This window comes from Leptinotarsa decemlineata, unplaced genomic scaffold (assembly GCF_025532065.1).
Source record: "Leptinotarsa decemlineata unplaced genomic scaffold, Ldec_3_MD MMD2_tig00078422_RagTag_RagTag, whole genome shotgun sequence".
NCBI lineage: Eukaryota > Metazoa > Arthropoda > Insecta > Coleoptera > Chrysomelidae > Leptinotarsa > Leptinotarsa decemlineata.
The window spans coordinates 18,526,248-18,544,307 of record NW_027412747.1 but is presented as its reverse complement, the minus strand read 5'-3'; the positions used below and the strand labels follow the sequence as shown (position 1 = coordinate 18,544,307).

The 18,060-nt window shown below is 35.5% G+C and overlaps 1 protein-coding gene and 1 long non-coding RNA gene across 2 annotated transcripts in view; one reads left to right on the top strand and one right to left on the bottom strand.

Moving 5' to 3' along the window:
- LOC111511263 (uncharacterized) overlaps positions 1-18,060 on the top strand; it is a 62,258-nt gene that overhangs the window by 1,423 nt on the left and 42,775 nt on the right. Inside the window, exons 2-3 of the mRNA XM_074186339.1 lie at positions 1,998-2,132; positions 9,331-9,487. Of these exons, the coding sequence (XP_074042440.1) occupies positions 1,998-2,132; positions 9,331-9,487 (292 nt within the window). The remainder of the gene's footprint in view (positions 1-1,997; positions 2,133-9,330; positions 9,488-18,060) is intronic.
- Positions 2,829-4,965, bottom strand: LOC141487199 (uncharacterized). The gene is made up of 3 exons (XR_012468256.1): positions 3,288-4,965; positions 2,970-3,176; positions 2,829-2,911 (listed from the first exon to the last, which is right to left on the bottom strand). It is a non-coding gene; the product is annotated as an uncharacterized lncRNA (long non-coding RNA).

Sequence of the window (18,060 nt, the reverse complement as noted above, 5' to 3'; positions counted from 1 at the left end):
GGTAGTTATGGCTGATGAGTGGGAGATTAAATCTGTTTTTGAATTGTCTTATCACAATTTTATAGTAATAGTGCTGACGCAAATCAAAGACTTCCGTTTCTGCAAATAGTAGGTCGGAGAAATACCTAATTGGTTTGGAAGATATAATTTTCAAAAATCTTTTTTGTATTACTTCAAGATTCTGCAAGTGAGCATTTGTTGCTGCCCCCCCCCCCAAGCTAGCATACCGTAAGTAAGTCGTGTTTCCACTAATGATTGATAAAGAATTTTGAGATACTTGAAATCCAGTATTTGCTGAAAGTATTTGAACCTATATAGGAGAGAACGTAGAGTTAGACTTGCATCAGGTGTTTATCAGACCTAAGATGACAATCCACTATTATGCCCAGATATTTCGCATTATTGGCTCTTTTAATCGTAATAGTTTCATCCGAGCTTATATTAATTTGTAACTTGTCCTGTGGTTTCCTTCACTGAGTGCATGTACCGCCACAGCCGACTTATTCGTGTGGCCTTGTCTGCAGTTTTCTCATGCTTCTTCAGCGTTGTTCTCTTGGATCTTTTGGTGGTTCGATGCATAACTTCCTACAAGTGCACGGTATGCGATATACCCCTGCTGCTGAAAGTAGGTCTCTCTTTTTTTATTTAGCTGACCCGAGACTTTGCTGTATCTTCTTGGTAGGTTCGGAAACTGTTTCAATTTTGTGTTTTCCATTTCTATCTATGAACCTAGGGATATATGGTAAGTAGACACGTGCAACCATCTGAGCCTCCTCTCGTTTTGAACCGTGGGACTTTCCAGTTTCATAGCCTTGTTGATCTCGGGTACACTGTATCCATTTTCTCGAGATGCTTCGGTTCACATTCTTTTGGAGCCCGTTCAGTTAGAGTAGAGATGACTCCCTCTTTTGATGGTGGTTTGATAGGGCGTGCAGGTATCTTTCGGTGTGCATGGTTTTTCGGTAATCCGAAAAAAGCTTTAGAGCGTCTCCGTCATGTTTCCAGATGACGAAAGTATTATTCACGTAACGTAGTCAAGAGGTTGGATTCAATTCAGTGGTGTCAATTGCTTTCTTTTTGAAACGTTCCATGAAGTAGTTGGCTATCATCGGAAGTGGACTTTCTATTGCCACGCCATCTAGTTGCTCATAGGAGTTACTCGTCCATTGAAAGAAACTCCTTGTGAGAGATGCTTTGAAGAGTCCGTCGATATCACTCGAAACAAGTGGGCTAGCCCCCTCCTTCCCTCAGAGAGTCTTCCAGTGGGACATTGGTGAACAAGAACACAACATAGAAGCTGGCCAGAATATGTGTCGGCTCCAGAGTTGAGTTTCTAATTTCACCAGCGAAGTCTGTCAAATTCGTGACGTGAGAATTTGTTTTTCCAACGTGAGGCTAGAGGGGCGAGGCCAAATGCTTCGTCAGGTGGTAGGTCGGCGACCCTAGTGCACCAACTATTGGTCTCAGTAGCATATTGGCTTTATGAACTTTAGGAAGACCGTAGAGTCTGGGTGTAATAGCTTCAGTTCTAAGAATGATTCTCTATATGGTTTCCGGCAGTGAGAAAGATTTAATGATCATGTTAATGTTCCTCAACCTTGATTGTATTGGGTCTCGTTTATGTTTGCGGTGAATTGAAGGCTCTAATAATTTTTCAATTCTGGTGTTATATTATTTCGTTTTCAGAAGCACCGTAGCATTTCCCTTGTCCGCTGAAAAACATCGTGATACCTTCATCCGAGTTCGAGCTTTTCAAGGCTGCAATCTTTCTTTTTGGGATGTTGCATTGTGGCGGTCGTGCTACAGAATTTGGGGACAAGCAACTGAAATTTGAGTGACTGCCTGCAGAGCGATTTCAAAGGATTTTCAGACACTTCAGATACCAATCACTCGAATATTTGATACATCTCTTAGATTCGACACGAAATGGCCCTCATTCAATATAAAATTTTCTCACTCTAATGTTGAATACAATAATATAATTTTTTTCTCTTTAGGCTCCTGTACCCTGTGAACCATGGACTGGGGTGAGAGACGGGACGAAGGAAGGTCCTGAATGTCCTTCAAAGGTTTATGGTTTCCACAATGGCAATGAGGACAACTGCTTGAATTTGAACGTGTACACCAGAAAGGTGAATGGTTTCAATATCATATGTAGTAATCCCTAAAATATATATTTATATTAAATCTCAATTCAGAAACAACTGGTGTTAATGAAAGTCAACATTGAATACAAACAAATGAAACAATAAAGCACATACCCATACCATTGAGTACATGGCAGTATTTAGTGAAGGTGATGACAGCTCCCTCAAGGAGGCGCCATCTATGAATGTCGAAGATGAACGAGGCTCCACAAGGCGGTAAAGTCAAGCTTCGACATCGACCGCCATCGAAATTTGTCTTCTGTCCTACATTGCAGCTTTCACTACAAGACAGCCAGCAGATCATTTTTTCTAAGGACAAAAGACAAGCACTATGAGAAAATTCTCGCTCTATGAGTGGTGTCTGCGCGAAAGTAGCGGTTCATATTGGATTTGAATCGCTAGAGACTCAGTCCATTTGGAAAAACGTCCTCAGGAAGTTCCTCCCACATAAACGCAGTTCTCCAAATAGAATAGTTCCCAAACAATGAAGGTGTACTGAGTTGAACCTCAAAACAATGAGCAGCCACAATCCGTCGCGTATTCCTGATATGTACCGCTCTTGGTGGAGTCAAATGTGCCAAGTTACTTTGTTACGTTTCAATTTAGCACTAGATCAATACTGCTCCTATGTGACCTTTCAAAACACTACCTTGCCTTTTGAGATCTTTATTCAGAGGATATTAACAATGTAATTAAGTTACAAGTAGATCTTATTCATTTAACATCATAGTAATGGGAATCTTCCGTTCCATAGAAAACCATACCTGAAATGTCCAAGAATATATGTATGCTCCCTGACTAACTGCTTTGACCAGTACTTACGCATTCTCCTATTGCCAATCGACGTTGGAGATCCGAAAATTCCTCGCTAGGTTGAAATAGTTGTTATTGTTTGTTTCTCAGTTTACTTCGCCTATCATTTTTCAGCCGTTGTCTGCCTTATTCTCTATACCTTCCCAAGAATATTTCTTGCAGAGATTGTTATTCATCACTTCCAGAAGGTTTACTGACATATTAGAGCCATATCACCTGAAAAACAATATTAGTTAGCTCTGGTTTCTGAATACTGTTTGATATTTTCGGTAAATATTCTGCATAATATGAATATTCGTACTGAATGGGTAAGATGTGGCGACTTACCTTATATGTTTCTATTCCATCGCATGAATAAGGATTGGTAAATAGTTGAAAATAGGTTGAAACAATATTTTTGTAAACATTCTAATATAAGGTTAAGAGACAGCTGTTGGTTGACATCCGCCGAACTTTCGTAGTGTCGTTCCGACGAACTACACCGAACTAGTTCTACAGTTGTTCACGGGTGGAGGATTGATCGGTTACTCAAATTGTCAAGGGTTGTTTAGGGTTGCATTGCTTGAGAAGGAGTTTTGATGGGTCATGGACTTGTTGATGATGTCTCAAGTAGCTGTGGAGGAATTGATAGATTTATGATGTCGTGCACAGCGCCCCCTTGGTGCTTGTAGTGTAGATTGGACGCACTGTGGCAACAACTGGTTAGCTGTCAGATGTGGCAGTCTCTTAGTATTCGGAAGCTGGCCTTCGATGAGCTTGGTTCGGAGTTCAAGGGTACCATCAGACTGATTGTAGGATATATATGGTTGTATTTGTGCCATCCTTCACGGGGATTATTTCTACAAGTCAGGATTGTATAGTGGAAGACTGATTGGTCATTTTGGTGTGGATATTTGCAGTCTGAAACTTAAGCTCTTTTGAGGATTTGTGGTGGTTACCGAACTCGTGTCAGGTGGAAGGATTTCCGAAATTAGGTATGTCTGAATAACTGTCGCATCTCTCATGTGGTCTTAGCTATGATATCACCTCTTCAATTCTACAATCTTCGTTTCTCGTCTCTAGATTCATAAGAAACACAAGGCCCTTAGTCACTCTTCAAGTCCCAGTAGGACTTCCGTGCAGAGCACCGCACACGAAGAAACGTATAGAAAACCCCTTGGCCAGGGTAAGAATTTTACCATTAAATGTGTTTTTCATGATTTTAGTAATTTCTGATTCCATCGTTATATCTCAACTGAATATTAGTATTGAAGAGAGGTTTCAACACTCATTCAATTTTCTTGATTTTTTTTACGGGTTATATGGTTATACAGGGCACCCAATATACCAGGGGTATTGATTAGTCAAATAGTCCCTATTGAATGGGGGTTGAATCTCACCTTGTTTTTATCTGATTCTGATTGAGAATTTTCTTCCGTAGGGTTTTTTTCCTGTTTTCCTGTTTTCCTTGTTTTTTCTTTAAGGGTTTTTTTTCCTATTTTCTTCTTGGGTCTTATTTGGTGATCCATTACTGGTCCAGCTTGTCGTGCCCTGCAGGGTGATCTATCTTGGTGGTGCTACAGGGTGATCCATCTCCGCCGTACTACAGGGTGATCATCTCAGCAGTACTACTGGGTGATCCACTTCCGTCGAACCACGGGGTAGCCTAACACCATATACCGGGTGGCCCAAAAGGAGCACGCAAGTTATAATTGATTTAATTGAATATTTGTGATATACTGAGTTATTTGAATAATTGTTGCCCTTATGTTTATTGATACCTGTTGATATAGTGTTTGTTTATCGTTTATTGATAAAGAGTTTGTTTATTGATACCAGATTGATACAGTGATTCATCTGTGAAACGGAAATTGAGGTATATTCTTCCTTTCACGATTTCTGATTGACACCGATGCGCCTACGCCTGAACTCACGCGACGCAAACGAGTTTGTCTTACCTTCCGATACTAGTATTTACGATTTCACCTACTCAATTTTCATGGTAGTTTTACCCGACGTATTGTAGTTTTTTTTTAGCGTCGTTACTATCGTAATTTATGGCTGATTGAATTCGTGGTTATATACACCGCGCTCTTGTATTGACATGTTTAACATCGCGTAGTAGTGTGAGTATCGCATTGTTGTCTTAGAAGCGTTGTTGGTTAATCCATGTGAGTTAGGATTACTGAATAAATCATATTGGGGATCTTTATCTTTTATTTCCAATATTAATTGGTAAGTTATTGATATTGTGAGTTACTTGGGGTATCTGGAGGATTAAATTTACCTGGCGCCCATTAAGACCTATTTGAAATTTGCTAAGTTGTTTAACCCACTCCCGTCTCCACTGTTTAGCTTAGCCGCGGATACCCATCTGTCTTATTTGTTACCGACAGATGATTTAGTCTCCTCTTGTGGTTTGTGAGGTGACAACTTGAATACCTCCCGTTTGATCTCCAACCTTTTTTCGAAGTTCCAGACTATCAAAATTGCAAGTGATGTTTTCACTAAACTACACCGGAAACAATTTGATGTTCACAAACTTTATTTTCAATAAATATCACATGTTTCGCTATCACAGTAGATTTTTCGTAGTATGGTATTCACTACGAAAAATGATATTAAAAATCATGGAGAAAGTTGTAAACTTGTAAACCATCATATCGTCGAATATTAGAAAGGTTCCAATATCTAGAGCAATCATCAATATGACTGTCGGAAACAAATATCAACAGACGACCTTCCATCGTATGTCAGCCATATTTGGAATAACGCAATCGAGAAACATGGATAATCCAGAGCTGTTGCGCATGGTATTTCTAAGGCCTTACACCGTGTATGGCATGAGGGTTTGCTGGCCAAACTTCGATGCTATGGCTTGTCCGATCATTTCTGTGTATGGCTCTCCAGCTTTCTTAAAAAACGATTCCTGCAATTGGCCGTCGATGGATATCTTTCGAATACTTTCACCATCAACGATGGCGATCCACATTGTCTCCAACCCTCTTTTTACATACCCTGAAGTTGTTGGATTCCATCCAGAAAAGAACTATAAGGAACTATAAGGAACTATAAGGACTGCAAAACAACTTCATTATATGAAAAAATTGGAAAGGTCTGCAAACAAACAAATAGAAAGCTGGGCAATCATCAATGACCTCAGGGGAAAAAATTATATTGCTCCTACGAAAACTGACCTAAAATCTGATTTTATTAACAAATAATACTGCACTGTTGCACATAACTCATCCAAAGATATGAAATCCAATAATAATCCCTTGACTTTTCTTAACGACAAATCAGTTTCAGAGACGTTTTTTTCATGCCTACAGTTGTTATGGAAATTAGAAAAATTCTTAAAGAAATAATAAATTCAAACTCAGCTGATTGGGATGACATGAGCATAAAAGTATTTACCAAGTTGCCCAACTCCGCTATCACCGCTTTGGTGGAAGCTATAAACACAAGCTTCATAACGGGTGTATTTCCGGCATGTTTTAAAACAGCCATTGATATGCCTCTGCACAACGGAAGCGACACTAACAATCCTGCCAACTTAAGGCCCATTTCTATGCTACCTACCCTTGCTAAAATCATAGAAAAACTTGTTAAATAAAGAATTATGATGTTTGTGAATAAGCATAATATCATTAGTAGCAGTCAGGTTGGGTTTCAGAGTTTGAAAAACACGGAAGAAGCTATGTTTCATCTACTGGAAAACGTTTATCTCAATTTAAATAATCGTGAAATAGTAGCGGCAGCTTTTTGCAATCTTTCAAAAGCTTTCGATTGCGTAGATCATGAAATTCTGCTGCAAAAACTAGAAGTTTATGGCTTTAGAAATATAACTTTGAAATGGTTCAGATCACACCTGTCAGAACGTACTCAGAAAGTCAAACTCCCGGACAACATATCCCATCTCCAGACAGTTACTTGTGGTGTTTCACAAGGATCGGTTCTAGGCCCTATTCTTTTGTTATATATTAACGACGTAGCCCGCATTATTATAACCGCAGAAATAACCCAAACCGCTGATGACTTTACTTTATTTTGGCATTGAAAGAATGGAAGGGAACTGCATACTTCGATCAGCATGGATATTATAAAAATAAAAGACTGGTGTGATGCTAATCTCTTGTCATTTAATATCTCAAAAACTAGCATCATCACCCTAAAGTGCTCCACACTAGATATCTACCTGGGTACTCAATTAATAGAAAACAAAATTTCTGGGGTTACAAATTGATAAAAATTTGGATTTTGAAGATCACATAAATAACCTATGTGAAAAAATTTCATCCACTGCAGTCAGAGTATCAGCAAATGAATTGGGCACTAATATGACAGAAAATTTGTACTTGGCTCTCATTGATTCCCATCTGAGATACGGTATCTGTTTTTTGGGAACGTGTTGCCAATTCATGTTTGATAGGGTGTTTGTACTACAAAAAAGGAGTTAGAAATATGTGTAGAGTTGGATTCAGGGACTCCTGTCGACCTTCATTCAGAAGGCATTAAATCTTGACCTTGCCTTCCATACTTATAAGTATGAGAACTTATATCCAATATAAGTATGGCATGTAATGGCATGTCTAATGCAAAAAAAATATAGGACAGAACAGACCACGACGAAATAACAGAAATAAGCTCAATATAGGTATACCGATTCCAATATCATTAAAAATTGAGAAGTCTTTCATATTTAATGGAAAGAAAATGTTCAACCATTTGCCAAATGAAATCAAAGGCATAACATGTACCACTAAATTTAGAAAGTCTGTAAAAAAGCTTCTGATTTCAAAGGCCTTTTATTCTCTAGACGGATTCTATTCAGACAGAAATTTAAATTATATAAACAATTAATTTTATTTATTGCGTTTCAGTACCTACTGGTATTTAAACTATGTGATTTTTTACCTTTTTGTTCGATGTTTACATTTAGCTCTGAACTGTATCGTTAACAATGTTTACGAAGTTGATACTTACTTTTATTTTCTATGCATTCACTTTTATATTTTTATGCTTTATAATTTTCATATTCTTATACTTACATTTATGTGTTGCATGAGAATATTCATTTTTATTGTTATTTATTTCAATATGTAGCATATATATTATTTCTTTCTGACTACTTTTTCACCCCGAAATTCTGAAATCACCAAATGTTCAAATTTCAAATACTACTATTAATTTGTATAACTTATATTCTTTGAAATAATAAAACTTTGACTATGATATTTTATATTCGACAATATCTATCAAGTTGTGTATCTTGTATTTCTTAGAATAGTAACACTTTGTCAATGAGATTTCATCATCATCTTCAATGAGATTTCTTCAGTACATTTTGATTGATTGATTGATTGAGCCATCCGCCTGATTGGAGACGCGAACTTTACTTGCAAACTTGATAGCCTGGAACATTGAAGAAAAGTTGGAGATTTGTATTTCTTCTCTAGATACTATCACCACGGGAGATGTTCAAGTGACTTGGCATATTTGATTCCACCAAGAGCGGTACATATCAGAAATACGCGACGGACTGTGGCTGCTCATCGTTTTGAGGTTCAACTCAGTACACCTCAAACTTCACTGTATAAAAACTCTTTCATCTGGAGAACTGAGTTTATGTGGAATAAACTTCCTGGGAACGTTTTTTCGAATGGATTTAATCTCCAGCGATTCAAATTCAATGTGAATCGCTACTTTCGCACAGACACCGCTCTGAGAGCGCCTTGAGAATTTTCCTATAGTGCTTGTGTTTTGCCCTTCAAAAAAAAACTGTGATAGTGAAACATGTGATATTTTTGAAAATTGAGTTCGTGAAGTCAAATCGTTTTCAGTGTAGTTAGTGAAAGTAATCTACTTGTGATTATTGGTATTGGTATTTTATTCGATTCGAATGACTAATAATTGATTAATTTTATGCTTATATATTTTCTGTAGTATCTTCGTCAAATCATGCAGAACTGTTCCGTTATCTAGTTAGTCTAGCATTTCTATCATCACTGTTTTGGTTAAAGCCTCAGAAATCACCGGAAACAAACTTCAATTCAATGGAAAATTATTTGATATCCATTAATTTTGGGTTTGCTCATTGTTTATCAGTCTCTATTGAAAAAATTGTTCCAACACCAGAACAAAAAATTTCGGTCTCTCGACACACGTTTCGCTAACTTTTTCTTCTTATTTAAGTTTTCATTTCCAATTGTTTTTTCAATCGTACCGTCCACCAATTACTCATCTATTTATTTTCAAGACTGGTTAATAGTTTCATCAGGAACTTTTTAATCGGGGATCATTCTCCCATACATATTGTCTCAAATCAAATCCTAACTGATGAATGACGCTTAAATGAGAATTTCAAAATTCTGAATTATTTTTATTTCAGTTAACCTCTTCAGAAAGTGAGAAAAATCCAGTAATGGTTTTCATACACGGTGGGGGATTTATAAGTGGATCTAATAGAAATATTACCGCTGGACCTCATTATTTGATGACTCAAAATATTGTGCTTGTAGTGATCAATTACAGATTAGGTGTATTTGGTAAGTGTAAGTAACTACAAGTAGTCAATACTACAAGTCTTTAGATATTCTGTACGATTTCTGAGAAAATCGAAATCTCTAAAAAAATTTGAACACATTGAAAACTAGGTCATTTCCTATAATACCTTTGTCGGAATGATAATGAAAATCATTGCTGATAATGGAAAATTTGATTTGAACCGAATGGTATTATGATCATTCAATCTTCAATTTCCAAAAGTGAAACTATGGTGTTGTTGCTTTTAATTAATTTTGTTCAGTAAGTATGTTAAAATAATTGGTTGACAATGTTTCGTCGTTTATTTCATTAGTTCGGAGTTCCATTGTCTAATATAATATAAAATTATTTGAAATTCCTGAAAAATATCAAAAAGATTAACCGAAAATAACAATTTGATTTGAACAAAAATACTGAAATTACAAAGAAATAACCTAAAAACCGAACAACAACCAAAAAATAAAAATTGAAATAATAATAAAAGCTGAAAATTAAAAATTATTATTAACAAAAAATGAAAAATAATAAAAGTGAAAATTAAAAGATTTCAAACCAAGTTATCTCACGACGCGACGTTTCGATTATTAGTATCCACAATCGTCTTCGGGTGATAACTGGACTTATTCCTCCGAGATTCCTCCGAGACTGTGCCTTCGGGCTCTGCAATACAAAGGAAGGTCTTGATCATCAAAAACGACCTTCAACGGAATGGTTACTCCAGAGTAATGGTAGAACAGGCTTTAGCTAGAAGACAGCAAGAGATCCACAAGGAAGAGAAGCCTCCACAACCAGTACTTGTACTTCCCTACATCAGAGGATTATCGGAAAGGATACGGAGGATTGGGTCCAAGTATAACATCAGGACCTGCTTCAGATCTGGGAACACTATCCGTAGCAGCCTCACGAAAACCAGGCCACCAAACGCGGACTGCGATTCCAATTGCATTTACCGGATACCCTACGAGTGCAAAGAATCATACATCGCTGAAACTGAGAGGCCATTGCGCATTGCTGAGCACAAGAAACACACACAGCGAGGAGAAACCAGCAAATCCGGAATAGCAGAGCATGTTTGGACTCATCAACATAATATCAAGTGGGCTCAAGCTGAAATCATCCATAAAGAGGAACAGTGGTTTAGGAGAAAATTCAAAGAATCCGCGTATATGTTGTCCAACAACGCATTTAGTCAAGCTAGCGTAGAGATATGTAACATATGGAAACCTCTAATCAAACGACCAACTCTCGGTCATCTCCGCTAAAAACCAATGAAGCGGAAAGAGGGAAGAGGGGATAGGTGAAAGCACTCGAATGGCCTATAAATAGTCGGATCTCGAAGGAATGAGTCCAGTTATCACCCGAAGCCGATTGTGGATACTAACAACCGAAACGTCGTGACATAACTTGGTTTGAACTCTTTTAATTTTCACTTTTATCATTTTTCATTTTATGTTAATAATAATTTTTATTTTTCAGCTTTTATCAATATTTCAATTTTTATTTTTTGGTTGTTGTTTGGTTTTTACGTTATTTCTTTATAATTTCAGTTTTTTTGTTCAAATAAAATTGTTATTTTCGGTCCTTTTTGATATTTTTTTATATATTTTTGGTTTTTTTTATATATTTTCCAGGAATTTCATATCATTTTATATTATATCAGACAATGGAAGTTCGAACTGATGGAACGATTATGGTTTGTTTACAAAAAAAAACACGATTTTGACATTGACAATCATTTGAAAAGTAATAAAATAAATAAACTGACTTGAAACGTTTGATTCCTAGTTTATTTCGTCTTTAAATCAAAGGAATTCGCAGTAGGACTGTCTAGTCCAAACATTGGTTTTTCGAGCAAAAGAAAAAGTAATCAATTACAATATGTCCGTGCCTAACCTGAGGAGGAGTGAGAGGAAAACTAAAGGACTTCCTCCTGAAAGATATAGCGACGTATTTTATGACCCACGATAAGTTTTGAAGTTGCAGCAACGTTCTTCACCAGAAGACCCATCTAATGCCGAAGACAAATCAAAAATTACGAAATCTTCAAGCTCTAGACGATGAATGTTGGAAATAGAATTGGAAGGAACGAGAAAAATGGCCGAAGTAGAGAGAAGGAGAACCGAAATTAATGCTGAACAACTACACAACTACACAACTACAACGTGAACTGATTCAAGATTCTTCATCTAAAAAGTCCACAATCTCTAGAGGCGAAAACATCATTGATTTGGAAGAAATGACTCTACAAGAAAAAGTTGCTGAGTGGAAAATCAAAGAAACAGAAAATAAAACCGATTTCGTACCGACAAACAATTTTATAACGATGACTACTGATAATTTTAATAAGATTTTAGACGTTCTGAAGATAAATAAATCAAAATTTTCAGAAAAAACAGACAATATTCCAACAAATTTGCCGATTTTAGATGGGAATCCAGAGGACTGGCCTTTGTTCTACAGTCAGCTCGAACATTCCGTAAAACTTTTTGATATATGTCCGACTACAAAGATGTTTAAAAGGAAGGGCTAGAGATGTAATACAACCTCTTTTTGTTTCACCAAATAATGTTATGAACATAATAGAAACTTTTAAAGTTACATTTGGACGACCTGAATTTTTAATTTCAAATCTAATAGAGAAAGTTCGTCCAGCCTCTCCTCCGAGGGAATGACGGTTTGAAACATATCTACCATTTTCTAATGTTATCGAAAACTTAGTAACTACTATGGAACTCTTTGAAAATACAGGACATATGAAAAATCCATCAATCTTGAATGAAATAGTTACTAAATTACCCCCATTCCTGAGACTCAAATGGGCCAAGGAATATTCTTTACAAAATGAAATTACTTTGAAAACAGTTTCTGTTTGGATGAGAAAAATCGCAATAGCTGCATCAAGTTGTGGTGACTTCAGTAGTTACCACTTATCCGACAGAAAAATTTCAAAAAACCAGATATCGACGAAATATGGAAAATTGTGACTTTGAAAAAACTCTGTTTTTACTGTTTGAAACCAGGTCACAATATGTACTCATGTAGATTGAAACAAAAGTGTGGAATTGGAAAATGCCCAAAATTCCACGACAACATATTACATAACCTTAATTTTACAAAAAAGAAAACGAAGCCTCAAGTTTTTGTTCAAACCCAAATGAAGATGTCTGACTGGAAAGTCGAATTGAAAAAATTAATTTTTTCCAACAAGATAACCCCACAATCCTTCTTCGAATAATTCCGGTGAAAGTCCGAGGACCTAAAAAAGAAATTTCTAACTTTGCTCTACTAGAAGAGGCAGCTACGACAACAATGATAGATAGCAAAATTGACCATAAATTAGGACTGGATGGACCGGTTGAGTCACTCTGCTACCAGTGGCTTGACAATGTTACCAAAAATGAAGAAAACTCCAAAAGAGTGACAGTTGAGGTTACTTCAATGGAAGAGAACTCAAAAACATACAAAATGAATGAAATTCGAACTGTGAGTGGATTCTCACTTCCAAGACAAACCATTGATGTCGGATACCTGAGTAGAATCTATCCATACATCAAAGAAGCACCTGTACTTTCCTTTTATGATGCACAACCAACAATTCTTATTGGTCAGGATCAATGTTCTTTCACTATTGCAAGGAAAATGTATAATGCACCGTTTATATCAAAAACATCACTGGGATGGATAGTACATGGCAGATACCCCCAGGGAAAAGTTGCTGATGAATCGTCTTTAATATTTCACGTTTGCTGTAAGTCTCAAGAACAAATTGATGAAGATATTCACAATCTAGTGGGAGACTCGTTCAAAATTGACAATTTTGACATGAGAAGCCCGGAAGAAAATGGAAGATTTAAAGATGATGATAGAGGGTTGAAAATAATGGAAAATACTATAAATCGATGTTGGAAATAACTTTGAAGTAGGTCTATTGTGGAAGAATGATGATGTTACACAACCTGATAGTAAAGCAGTGGCACTTAATCGTCTAAAATGTATGGAGAGAAAAATGGACAGAAATATTGGTTTTGCGAAAGATTATGGCGAAAAAATTGAAGAATATTTGGAGAAAGGTTACATTCGGAAGCTTGATATTACTGAAGCCGGGAAAGGTGGTCCTAGAATGTGGTGTTTACCCCACTTTGGGGTAATTAACCCCTCTATACCGGTAAAATTGAGACTGGTCTTCGATGCAGTGGCAAAATCGAATGGGGTCAGTCTTAACGATCATCTTTTACAAGGTCCAGACTTATTACAAAATCTGACATCAATTTTGCGGAAATTTCGACACGAGAGAATCGCATTTTGCACAGATATTCGAGACATGTTCCACCAAGTTTTCATTCGAGATGAGGATTGCTCAGACCAGCGCTTTTTCTGGCGAGGAATGGATAGGTCCAGAAAACCGGATATTTATGAAATGAAGGCAATGACATTTGGAGCAGCTTCCTCTCCCTCGATGGCACAATTCGTTAAAAATAGGAACGCTGAAAAATTCTGTTCAAAATTTCCAGAAGCAACCAGGGCAATAATCGACAAACATTATGTTTTCTGGATAATACAGAAAGAAAAGAAAAAGCAATTGAACTGATTCTGAAAGTGATAAAAATCCATGAGAAAGCCGGATTTGAAATACGTAAAAGGATAAATAATTTTCAGGAAGTGATTGAAAAAATTCCTGTGAATCTTCGAACACTAAATCAGAAAAATTTCAGCACTTTTACTCAAAAACCTGAGAGAGTATTAGGACTCTGGTGGAATCCTGGAGCAGACTGTTTTACTTTTTTGCTGAACCATCAGAAATTGGACTCAAAAATCTTGAATAGAACCAAGATTCCCACGAAACGAGATGTTTTGAATGTGGTCATGTCTGCATTCGACCCGTCAGGTTTTCTATCCCCACTGGTGGTGAAATTCAAAATTTTCATGTAGAACTTATGGAGGATTAGAATAGGATGCGAGGATGAGTTATCCACAGAAATGAAGACAAGATGGAAACAACTTCGAGACAAATTGACAAAAATTAATGAAATGAGTTTACCTAGATGTTATGGTATCGGATTGTATGAAAGGAAACAAGTTGAACTACATGGTTTTTGTGACAGCAGTGAGAAAGCTTTTTCAGCTGTCGTTTATCTGAGATTTGAATGCGATGAAAAATTCAAATTATCTTTCGTGAGTGCTAAATCAAGAGTGGCACCTATGAAACCGATGACCATACCCAGATAAAATAAATATATAAATAATAATCTTTATTGAAATAGGTAACCTAATATACATATCTATGAGTGCAATAATAACACTAGCACATTGAAATAAAATGTATGTAAAAAATTTAAATTTAAACAATTTGAGATTTGAACTAGCATGTAGCCAGACAGTGAATATTACATATAAAGATTTCAGTATCATATTTTAAGTAAAATTTAAATGAATAATGAAATATAGGTACATATATACATTGAATTATTATTAAAACAGTGATATTTGGTTTCATTACAGATACAAATACCCTAATGAAAAATTGAAAACAATTGAAAACAATAAATGAAAAAACAATAAATGATAGCCAATAATATCCCAAATAGTTACACATGACTATACAATTTGTATTCTATTCCTTATTTTTAAATTCTTCAAGTGCTCTTTTAAAATCTTTTAAAATGGATATTTTTTTTTATTTCTTCAGGTAATTCAGTGAACTCGTGGAAGCCCTTAAAAATTAACGAATTCATAGTACTTCCGAATGCCGGTCTGTTTATATGTATATTATTGGAATTTCTTGTATTATAATTATGAATGTTTTTATTGAATTTGATGTAATCTTTAAAATATTCTGGTGCCATTCCATTCACAATTTTGTATACTAGAGTCAAGCATACTTCTTATGGGAGTACGGCGATTTGTTTTCAAGATTACTCTCATTCCTCGATTTTGTAGTTTTTGTAGCATATTTAATTTATTGAGGTTGAATAAAAATAATGATGACGTACAATAATCAAAGTGTGGTTGAATAATGGAATTGTAAACTGTTACTTTGGACTGCATTGACAAATTTTGTGCTATTCTACTGAAAAAATATAGTTTTTTCGATATTTTCTTATGTATATATTCAAAGTGATTGTCAAAATTCAAGAAATTATCCAGTTGAAAACCAAGGTATTTGACTGATGACACAACTTCAATTTTTTCGTTATTAATATTGAGGTTTATACCGTTGATATCTAGAGAACTGTATTTATATTTCGTGGTGAATATCAATGCTTCTGTTTTTGTTACGTTTAACTTCAATTTTTCAGTGCATAAATACTCATTTACCGCTCCTAAAATCCTATCCATTTTATGAATAGCTATATCTAAATTCATATCGCTACACATAAGCAAAGTATCATCACCAAATAGGTTTATGAACTCAAATTCAATAAAAAGTTCAATATCGTCCAAATATAAAACAGAAAGAAGTGGGCCCAGAACGCTACCTTGGGGAACACCTACATCAATGTCTTTTTCATTTGATAGTGCATCTTTAAAACGGACTTTCTGTTTTCTATTGTTCAAATAACCACTGAACCATTCTAACACCTTTCCATCAATCCCATACTGAGCCAATTTCAATAACATAATTTCTCTATCAGCAATAACATATTTCCGGTTATCCAAGTTAGTTTTAATATAACATATTGTGAGCTGTAATGCTGTTTCACATGAGAAGTTTTTACGGAAACCCGATTGATTATTTATCAAAATTGAATTTTTAGTGACGTAATGTAATAACTGATTTTTGGAATAGGAATAACAGTACTGTTTTTCAATTTATATGGTATTTTTTCCTGTATATAGAGATGTATTAATTGAGTTCAGAATAATATGACCGATGGTTTCGAAGATCTCTTTGATCATTTTACAGTTCAGCGTTTCATATATGGAGAATTTATTGTCTAGGTTACTAACTATTTTCCGCAAATCTATCATAGAGAACATTTCAAAGTTTTCGAATTCACAATATAAATTATTGTTTACATTGTGCCAACTTTCAGTGATGCTTATACTTTGTATAATATCATTAATACTGTGAACAAAATGATTATTAAAACCGCACGCCATTTTTATGTTACTCGTAAATAGTCGATTATGCTCATTTGATTCAAAATATATGCCATTCGAGACATTATAGCTATTACTGTTAACCAGTCTCTTCAAAGTTCTCCACATATCTGTCAATATTGTCAAAATAATATATTTCTTTTTTTTGTTTTAAGAGATTGACAACATAATTTCTCAATAGTTTAAAGATTTCCCATTTATCTTGTTTGTTGTTGTTGCAGTTCGATTTAAATATGCTCTATCCCTTCTTGATTGAATCATATATCTCATAGTCAAACTATGGCAACTTTGATTGATACTTACATATTTCAATAGGGGCATTTTTATTCATTACTTGACTTGAAACGTTTGATTCCTGGTTTATTTCGACTTTAAATCAAAGAAAGTCACAGTAGGACCGACTAGTCCTAACATATGGTGTCCATTGATATGTAGGGTCTTCCAACAGAGACCTCCGAACTTTGACAGTTGATAACGGCCGCCTTGTTGAAGCTACGATTAAGCCACAAACCACAGCGGTCTTCAAAGCCAACATAAGCCATGTCATGGGTCAAATTCAGCCTAATTTATGCACTAGCGTCATAGAAAATTGGACGTTTCAGATGCACTCCTCCCAGTGAAAAGCCGCGGCGGACATGTGAAATTTCGGTTTTGGAAAGGAATTACCATTGTCGTCGTGTTCATGCTATATGATTATTTATACCAACTACGGTTTGGGACCAAATATCAACAAATGATGTGAGAAATTGACACAAAATATCAATATTGGAGTTTTCATATTCAAATATCTACTTTCTAGGGAAAGACATAATGAATTCACTTTTGAAGCTAGAACAGGCATTTCAACCACAGAGTCATGAATAAAATGACAAATTTTGCGGAGAAAAATATAATGTGAAACGAAATTGAAACCGTCAATAATACTCGACTTTCAAATTTTGATATGATAACATAAATCGAGACCCAATAAAATTGTATCAACTGATATATTAGAAAATCGCATTTGTTTTTGAAATCGGTGTAAGCAATTGAAATGGTAGAAAAAACCTATTTGAAGAATTACCTCTTTGCAAATTTCATTGCAATCACTCAACTGTTCAAACCTCATGTATGGTACAACTTTGAAATGAAACACTTTTTCAATAAAAGAAGGAGTAATTTGTATTCAAATATCAACTATTGCTAACAGTGCGGTCAAACTTTTGGGTTTTTTTGGACGGAACTCAGTCAGATTATGCTCCCATCTTTTAAATAGACTCCTGATTGAATTGAGATTCTTCCTTTTTTCTTATCATTTCCTGTAAAAAAATATTGCAGGTGGGAAATTTCTGAATACTCCGTACAAACTTTCTCACCTGTCGTAATGATGGTTAGAAATACTGAAATCAAACAAAAAAAAAAACAATTACAAAAATAAAATTTGTCTACAATCTCATATACTTCAAGAAACGATCTTAGATATGTTTGTGCTAGT